Source organism: Pungitius pungitius, chromosome 16, assembly GCF_949316345.1.
Source record: "Pungitius pungitius chromosome 16, fPunPun2.1, whole genome shotgun sequence".
In the NCBI taxonomy this organism is placed as follows: domain Eukaryota; kingdom Metazoa; phylum Chordata; class Actinopteri; order Perciformes; family Gasterosteidae; genus Pungitius; species Pungitius pungitius.
Window position 1 is genome coordinate 18,576,317 of NC_084915.1, and position 8,979 is coordinate 18,585,295.

At 46.3% G+C, this 8,979-nt stretch overlaps 2 protein-coding genes and 1 long non-coding RNA gene across 3 annotated transcripts; all 3 read right to left on the reverse strand.

Moving 5' to 3' along the window:
* Positions 1 to 654: 654 nt before the first annotated feature.
* On the reverse strand, positions 655 to 3,425 carry LOC119215299 (stonustoxin subunit alpha-like). The gene is made up of 4 exons (XM_062558123.1): positions 3,259 to 3,425; positions 2,967 to 3,140; positions 2,389 to 2,435; positions 655 to 2,255 (listed from the first exon to the last, which is right to left on the reverse strand). Exons 3-4 carry the CDS (start codon positions 2,408 to 2,410, stop codon positions 1,657 to 1,659), a joined length of 621 nt encoding a protein of 206 aa, XP_062414107.1. The 5' UTR covers positions 2,411 to 2,435; positions 2,967 to 3,140; positions 3,259 to 3,425; the 3' UTR covers positions 655 to 1,656.
* A 339-nt stretch (positions 3,426 to 3,764) lies between these two features.
* Positions 3,765 to 6,589, reverse strand: LOC134106203 (NLR family CARD domain-containing protein 3-like). Its single transcript, XM_062558214.1, has 4 exons — positions 6,581 to 6,589; positions 6,338 to 6,548; positions 4,765 to 6,171; positions 3,765 to 3,835 (listed from the first exon to the last, which is right to left on the reverse strand). Exons 1-4 carry the CDS (start codon positions 6,587 to 6,589, stop codon positions 3,765 to 3,767), a joined length of 1,698 nt encoding a protein of 565 aa, XP_062414198.1.
* Positions 6,590 to 6,706: 117 nt separating this feature from the next.
* Positions 6,707 to 7,815, reverse strand: LOC134106185 (uncharacterized). Its single transcript, XR_009942537.1, has 3 exons — positions 7,546 to 7,815; positions 7,221 to 7,319; positions 6,707 to 6,781 (listed from the first exon to the last, which is right to left on the reverse strand). It is a non-coding gene; the product is annotated as an uncharacterized LOC134106185 (long non-coding RNA).
* Between the last annotated feature and the right edge of the window lie 1,164 nt (positions 7,816 to 8,979).

Here is an 8,979-nt window from a genome sequence, read left to right on the forward strand (position 1 = left end):
TCTAATGCTTCAGTGCTTATGAAGCCCAATGACTCGTTTCAGGCATCACCTTCATTTCTAAAGCCTCACATTAAGACACATTTTAAGTTTATAAGAGATTATTTAAGATGCTTCACTACTTTCAAGTAGCCGTGTTGTGCCAGATTCCCAATAATGTTAGAAAGACCATGGTTGTGAAGATCCTGGTGTACGTGGGATCTGCAGGAGGAGGAGGGTCCAGGTGAGGAACATTTAGGTGATTCTAGGAGGAGGAGGTCTCAGGGACGACTGCAGGGCAGCAGGTTGAAAATGTCCCGTGGTACCAGAACAAAGATGATGAAGTAGCGAGTTAACATGCAGGAACCAGAAGAAACGAGTCCGTTTCTATTGAGCACATGAAGCTGCATCTCAGTGATGCAGGTTGAGCACTTTACTAAATAAACTTTCAGCGTTGACTTTTATCCAATACTCCTTTACATATTTATTTTCTTACTCTAAGACGCACACGATCACTTGCGTTTCAGATGATAAAGAACTTCTCTCCTCCTCCTGAGGACCATGACCAAGAGAACCACCTTCCACAGCTGCAGATGACGGAGCTGACCGTCGTCGTTTCCAAAAAAAGTCCTTTATTCACATAAGAAACATACAATTATATTCCTGTTAACCCAAAGTAATACATGGAGTGACTAAAAGTTGTACTTTTATTAGGGCTGTCAAATGATTAAAATTAATTTAATCAGAATTTTCAGTAGATTAATCAGGATTAATCACTATTTGCAGTTACACCTTAATCCTAACCATTTTTTCTTTCTGAAATGCAAACCAGTCCAAACCGGTCCTTTTGAATATCTCCCTAATTCTGAGGTCTCAATGTTGGCGAGTATGGCGATGACGGCCTCTTTATTTCTGCTCACTACCATTTCCAGCGTCATTTTGCTGTTGTGTTGGTCACATGATCTGAGGTTGATTTGGTGAATGGCTGCGAACATTCAGCGTGGCGCAAACGACTTGCTGAACCTGACGGCCTGACATGTGCCTGCAGGGGGCAGTAATGTGTTGAATAGGATGAAGTGCATTCCCTAGAAGAAGAGGCACTTTCCTCACCTGAATAATTTGTCACACTGCGCATGCGTGAAATGTGTATAAAAAATTGACGTAATTAGCAACAAACTACTAATTAACGTCGTTAACGCGCTACTCTTGACAGCCCTACTTTTATATAACGTTAATGAAAACAAGTACCTGATAGAATCTGTTATTAAATCTGTTCTTCAGAGGTTTGTTAAAGGTTCTTTAACAGAACAAACCTGATCCTGTGAAATTAGATTTGATTTAACACATTTAGAAAGATTACGTTCATATTTGACTTATTTATATCTTTACTAACCATCCTTAAAAATAACCCTGCTTTTATTATACAATGTCTCCTTGAGCATTGTGACACATAAAGATTAAGATTAAACCCTAATTAGGAGCCAACGTCTAAATGATGATTATTGCTTCATCCACAGAGGCATTAAAACACACCTCGCTGAGCTTGTTCACACGTTCATCTGCAACACCACAAGTCCCAGAGAGCTGTGGACCCCCAGAGTCCAGACCGGCTCAGGTACCCCTCACCTGCTCCACCTGCACCTACACCCACATGGACCTCCACCAGCTGTACACACTGAACTATGTGGTGAGCAGAGCGGAAGGTTCTCCACCAGGAGGAGACTCTCCGTCCTGCAGAGGACACAGAGACACTGAGGAACCAGAACTGGACCAGAACAAGAACCCAGGATAAAGAGGTTCAGTGAACGTGGTGCTGAAGGTGTAGATGTGGATCAGTGAGTCAGAGGAGACTCTGTAGAAGGACAGAAAGCCAGCAGGACAGTCCACATACACTGCTACTCTATGAGAGGAGGAGGAGGAGGAGAAGGAGGAGGAGGTGATGTGTGTTACTCTCTTATTGTGCCAGACAGAGTAACCTTTATCAGAGCATCTCAGACTCCAGGACTGATCATTGTATCCAAACTCACAGTCATAACTGCTTCCTTTCCTCCTGATTCCTCTGTAACTCACTGATACTTCAACGTCTCCTCTCCACTCGACCTCCCAGTAACAGCGACCAGTCAGACCAGTTCTACACAGCAGCTGAGGACAGATGTCAAATCTGTCTGGATGATCAGGATATGACTGAACCTCCTCCTCATGTGTCACCTTCATGTCGTTGTCAGACAGTTTGAGTCTTCTGTTCACTGTGTTTGTGTCGATTGTGAGTTCACAGGAATCTGATGAGAGAACAAGACACAATACAGCTGCAGTTATTAATCATGTGTTCATCTAGTGACACTTTGGTGATGACATCACAGAGGTGAATGAGTGATGTCACCGTGTAATGAATCAAACTCAAAGCTCACTTACACTTCCTCAGACCTGGTGTCATCCATCGGACTCCAGCAGGCTCCACCCTGAAAGGAGGAGAATGGAGACATGGACATGACATCACTCTCATACACACAGCTTGGTCCCTCATGTCCACATGGACCACCTCTTCTTCTTCTGATTGGCCGATGACCACAGCTTATTATGTTCACTTGTTCATGGTCTAGGGTAGGTGTGTCAAACACACGGTCCGTCTGGGGTCCAGTGCGGCCCTCCAGGTGACTTTGATAAGTGTAGAAATGACAGAGACATAAATTGCATTTCTATAAAAGTAGCTGCTATTCCTAGGACGTCCACTGGGGGTTGCACTCTGTGAGTGAGCGCATGCGTTACATCGCAGGGACCCGTCCTGCCTGTGTAGGCTCATCCTGGATACTGTCCCTCACTACTTCTGTCTGTGTTGATGGTCTCATGTGGGATACAAACTGTTTGAGTCTCTGGTAGTTTGAGGTCAGCTTGGTGTCTCAGGGTCACATGACCAGACTGACAGTGTGACAGAGACAAGGTCTCTACCTCCTCTACCAGACTGATGGTCTGTGGCTGCAGCCTCTTCATACCTGAGAGTCTCCAGACTCCAGTGAGGTTCCTCTAGTCCATCAGACAGCACCTTCTTTCCTGAGTCTCCTGGATGGTTGTAGCTCAGGTCCAGCTCTCTCGGGTGGGAGGGGTTGGAGCTCAGAGCGGAGACCAGAGAAGCACAGCCTTCCTCTGTGATCAGACAGCCTGACAGGCTGCAGACACACAAAACAACACACAGGTCACATGACCTGAGGGAGCTGTGAGGGCTGGAAGGTCACTGCATCATTGATGTAAATAAAGACACCAAGTGGACACTGATTGAGTCCTGACCTGAGAGTCTCCAGGTCACAGTGTGGACTCTGCAGTCCATCACACAGAAGCTTCAGTCCTGAATCCTGCAGGTCGTTGTTACTCAGATCCAGTTCGCTCAGACTAGAGGACTGGGAGCTGAGGACTGAGGACAGAACTTCACAGCTTCTCTCTGAGAGGTTACAGCCACTCAGTCTGAAGAGACAACAAGCAACAAGAACAACATTAACAATATGTTAAAATTAAATACTCTATGGATCAAAAAAGTATGGGACATCTATCAAATGGAACAAATTACATATTCATCACAGCTCCAAAAGCCTGTCTTTACAAAACGATGGGGCCTGTCACAGCTTTATTGATAAAGTCTTTCGTGGAGTCTTTTCATGTTCATTCTTTTCATGTTCACCGAGTCTCTACCCGCAGATACTACCGACCTTGGATTAAATCTGCCCTCTATAGTAACCTCTCCTCTCTTACCTACCCCACCCGCTCCATATGCAAGGGTTCTGTTTGTGGACTTCAGTTCAGCGTTCAACATCATCATCCTGGAGGTACTTCAACCCAAACTCTCCCAGCTCACTGTCCCAGCCTCCACCTGTCAGTGGATTACAAACTTCCTGACGGACAGGACACAGCAGATGAGGTTGGAGAAAATCACATCTAGCACCCGGACTATCAGCACTGGCGCCCCCCAGGGATGTGTGCTCGCCCCACTGCTCTTCTCTCTCTACACCAACGACTGCACATCAGGGGACCCGTTTGTTAAACTCCTGAAGTTTGCAGACGACACAACATCGGCCTCATCAGGGACGGTGACGAGTCTGCGTACAGACGGGAGGTTGAACAGCTGGTCCCCTGATGTGGTCAGAACCACCTGGAGCTGAACATCCTCAATACTGTGGAGATGACAGTGGACTTTAGGAAGAGCCCCCCACCACTTCCCCCCTCACCGTACTCAACAACACTGTGTCTGCTGTCCAAACCTTCAGGTTTTTGGCATTCACATTCTCCCAAATTCACATTCTCCCAAATTCACAATCTCCCAAATTCCATGTGAATGTGCAAACAAAAGCCGATTCTGATTCTGAGGAACCTCGGTGTGACACTGGACTCCCAACTTTCCCTGACTCCCAACATCATCCAAAATGCAGCAGCTCCACTGGTCTTCAACCTTCCTAAGTTCTTCCACATTCCTCCACTGCTCCTCTCTTCACTGGTTACCAGTGGCTGCCTCATCCAGTTCAAAGCCCTGGTTCTCACGTAGCATGCTGTGAATGGATGGGGTCCAGTCTCCATCCAGGACCTGGTGAAACCCTCCATCCCAACATCAAGCTGCTTGTTCCTCACTGAGAGCAAAACACTGGACTAGATCACGACTCAACAATGAAGAAAATCTCACCAATAAATAGAAAATATGGGAGCAAATATAAGTTATGATGTATGAATCTAACTCTTTACTTACAGAGCTTTGTTGGAGGCTTTGACCACTGGCAGCAGTCTCCAGGGAAAGACCCAGGAGGAAGCGGAGGAACAAGTCCAGGTGACCATTAGGACTCTTTAAGGCCTCGTCCACAGCACTCTGGTAGAGACTCATTGGTTCAGGATTGGGTTTTGAGAGTTTAGACAACAGAGAGGTTGTTTGTTCTTCTGACAGCAGATTGACACCAGAGTCGATGAAGGTCAGATGGACATGAAGAGCAGCCAGAAACTCCTGAACACTCAGATGGACAAAGCAGAACACCTCCTGGTACAGTACTCTCTCCTCCCTGAAGATCTGAGTGAACACTCCTGAGTACACTGAGGCTGCTCTGATATCGATGCCACACTCTGTCAGGTCGGATTCATAGAAGATCAGGTGGCCTTTCTGCAGCTGATCAAAGGCCAGTTTTCCCAGAGACTCGATCATCTTCCTGCTCTCTGGACTCCAGTGTGGATCCGTCTCAGCTCCTCCATCGTACTTGACCTTCTTCACTTTGGACTGAACCACCAGGAAGTGGATGTACATCTCAGTCAAGGTCAGGGGCAGCTTTCCTCTCTTTCTGGTCTTCAACACCTCCTCCAGAACTCTAGCAGTGATCCAGCAGAAGACTGGGATGTGGCACATGATGTGGAGGCTTCGTGAGGTCTTGATGTGAGAGATGATCCTCTTGGCCTGCTTATCTCTGAACCTCCTCCTGAAGTACTCCTCCTTCTGGGGGTCATTGAACCCTCTGACCTCTGTCACCATGTCAACACACTCAGGAGGGATCTGATTGGCTGCTGCAGGTCGTGTGGTTATCCAGAGGCGAGCAGAGGGAAGCAGCGTCCCCCTGATGAGGTTTGTGAGGAGCACATCCACTGAGGAGGTCTCTGTGACATCAGTCAGGATCTCATTGTTGTGGAAGTCCAGAGGAAGTCGACACTCATCCAGACCGTCAAAAATGAACACAACCTGGAACTCTTTAAACCTGCAGATTCCTGCTGCTCTGGTTTCACTGAAGAACTCATGAACAAGTCCCACCAAGCTGAACTTCTTCTCTCTCAGCACATTCAGCTCTCTGAAGGTGAATGGAAATGTGAACTGTATGTCCTGGTGGTCTTTGTCTTCAGCCCAGTCCAGAGTGAACTTCTGTGTTAAGACTGTTTTCCCAATGCCAGCCACTCCCTTAGTCATCACTGTTCTGATTGGTTCTTCTCCAGCTGAGGCTTTGAAGAGGTCTTCTAGTCTGATGGTTGTTTCTGGTCTGGCTGGTCTCCTGGTTGCTGTTTCAATCTGTCTGACCTCATGTTCTTGATTGACCTCTGCAGTCCCTCCCTCTGTGATGTAGAGCTCTGTGTAGATCTCATTCAGAAGGGTTGGGTTTCCTGCTTTAGCGATGCCCTCAAACACAGACTGGAACTTCTTCTTCAGGTTGGATTTGAGTTCACGCTGACAATCTGCAGGAAGAAGTCCTGAATGAAGACAACAAAGAAGATCAATGGGGTCAAAGGTCAAAGAATAGATTTCAAAATGTCCTTTCCTCAGAGAATGACTCCATGAATATATTATGTCCATCTCGAGACCATTAGTGAAGGTCTCATTCATCAGCATAGTAAGTCTTTAGAGAAACCCTCTTACTGCTCTGCAGACACTCAGCGAGCTCCTCCTGCTTCATTCTCCTCAGGAAGTGCACTGAGATCTTCACAAATGCCTCTCTGCTCCTCTTCTGCTCTTCATCCAGCACCTCCTCATCCTCTCTCTCTAAGCACTCTGAGTAATCTGAGCTCACAACCTTCTGGATCTTCTTCAGCTCTTTCTTCACAAAAGTGAGGATGTTCTCCTCCAGCAGCTGGAACAGAACATTCCATGAATGACACAAACTAGAACCATGGAAGCCACCATCAGGTCAGTGTTGGACAGACGGACAATCCACTGGTCTACAAAGTGCAGCATGGAGATGATGGTGAACTGAGAGATGTTTAAGTAGTTGTTCATGTACACACCATGAAGATGGAGTCCAGGTTTGCTTGATGCTGCTGGGCAGACTGACCTGTGGGAACCTCTGAGCTCCTCTGGTCCTCTCTGTGGAGGAACATGAACCATCAGCTGACATGGTGTTTGGACCATCAACACCGATACAACATTAGGTGAAGATATTAGCTTCTGTCATGATTGATCACCATGGAAACCAGATGCTGAAGACTGAACGATGATGACGGACAGTTTATTAGTTGAGTGAAAGTTAGCCATCAGTTTCATCTGTTTTTAGTTTAACTGTGTGTCTCCAAACATCTGCATCTGATACAAAGTTTTATGGAACTACTCCAAACCTCTTTAGTTTGTCCCCTGACCTCTAGAAGTCTCCTTAGATCTTCTGAAACTAGTATTTGGACCTTTTCATAGGGTCTACTGACGATACTTTCTCCAAACCTCTGCATGGAGTCCAGAGACCACGTCAATGAACATTTCTGTAATTCATGTCTGAGGATCAGAACAGTTCTTCATCTGTTTAAAAACTTACTTTGGGTGATTTTTTAGGTCAATCAGATGATCAATAGACTGATTACTCTTCATGGACACACAGCTGGGTTCAGGAGACTTTCCTCTCTGCTGATGTGAACTGAAAGAAACACTGAGATTACATCATCACATCATCATCTAATCATGAAGCATCAGCTCACATGGTGTCCGTCCTCAGAGACCAAAACAGGGTCCAGAATGTGAGGCCGGGATGTGGACCACATGACTCCCTGTAGTGGTCTACGTCTATTGGTCCTGCTGGTCAGTGAGTCAAAGACGTTGGGACATGGAGACGAGTGAAGGACAGTTGGAGATGGTCCTCTCACCTCTGAGCTTTGGTCTGTCTGTCATGTCCCCCACACAGAGGGGCGTCAGAGGGAGGGACACTGTCCTCTGGGTCCTCAGCCTGATTCATGGCAGAGTCCACACCTTCACAACAACCTGCTGGAAGAGCTCACACATTATTTATCTTCATCAGGACAAACACACAGAGCTCATTCACCTCAAGACTAAAACTCTCATGGGAAACTGTAAAATATAATTAATTGAGACTACAGGTATTGCACAAAAGCAGGATAGGGGATTAAGCCGGAATATTCAGGTTATCCTGGAGGAATTTAGCTTGGATTTGGTTGCATGAAAGAAGGTTGAATTAAACCTTGCCTTCTTTGAAGCTAGCCTGCTCCAGACCAAGCTAAGAGCCAGGTTAAGATTAACCCTGCAGTTGTTTGGATCAGTGGTCCCCAACCCTCGCCTCACGAACCGTCATGTCAGACAATATTTCGCAGACCGCGAGAAGGTCCGGTGGATAATAAGCACGTTGAGATACGGGCAGACTGATCGATGGGGCAGTGTTGAGGAGGGGGGGGTGTCCGCTGGTGGGCGAAACTGCGCAGTGAGGAGTGAATAATTGTAAAAGTGATGGACACTGTGGTCTACTTAAGAAAGCCGTGGACACGCACTGATCCCAGCTATGTGCACCTGAATCGACTTAGATCCTCCTTCTCAACCCGACTCGGCAAACGTGCAACCGATTAAGATCACACTAAGTCAAGCTGCGCACACAACACTCACATACACCCAAACACACACACAATATTCACACAAACACACACAATACTCACACACACAAACACGCGCATTACTCGCACAATACTCACACACACACAAACACACACACAATACTCACAAACTCACACAATAATCACACACAATACTCACACAAACGCACACAAACTGACACAATACTCACACAAACTCACTTCACATGTTGCTTAACCGACCGTGTTTCCTTTTAGACGGTCAAATGAACTATTAGAAGGTTTACGGCCCGTTAACACGCACAAACAAACACACACACACACACACAATACTCACACACACACACACACACAATACTCACACATACACACACAATACTCACACAAACACATACACACAATACTCACAGGACACGGGACACTTTGAGAAGGCAAAGTGACGCTCTGGTGACTTGTGTGTGTTCACCTCCTGCAGGAAGAACATTCTCCAACATCCAGATCAACAGGTTGATCCAGACCCACCGTCACAAGAACAGATAAAAACATTCCTGCCAACTGCAATCACACTGTAACACTGTTTGAGGTAATTGGCGTAATGTCACACACACACACACTGATGACATGAGGCATCATGTGACAACACAGGGCCACACCCTATCAAAATACAAGTCACTCTTAGACTGAAGATTGATTTTTTTATTTTTATTTGAGAAAGTGTCT

Coding starts and splice junctions, on each gene's coding strand:
- LOC119215299 (XM_062558123.1), bottom strand. CDS start 2,410: ATGACACCAGGTCTGAGGAAGT. Junction 2,256..2,388: donor GACACCAGGTCTGAGGAAGT/GTAAGTGAGCTT, acceptor TTCTCTCATCAG/ATTCCTGTGAACTCACAATC.
- LOC134106203 (XM_062558214.1), bottom strand. Junction 6,172..6,337: donor CGCTGAGTGTCTGCAGAGCA/GTAAGAGGGTTT, acceptor GTCTTCATTCAG/GACTTCTTCCTGCAGATTGT. Junction 3,836..4,764: donor TCACCTGGACTTGTTCCTCC/GCTTCCTCCTGG, acceptor ATCCACTGACAG/GTGGAGGCTGGGACAGTGAG.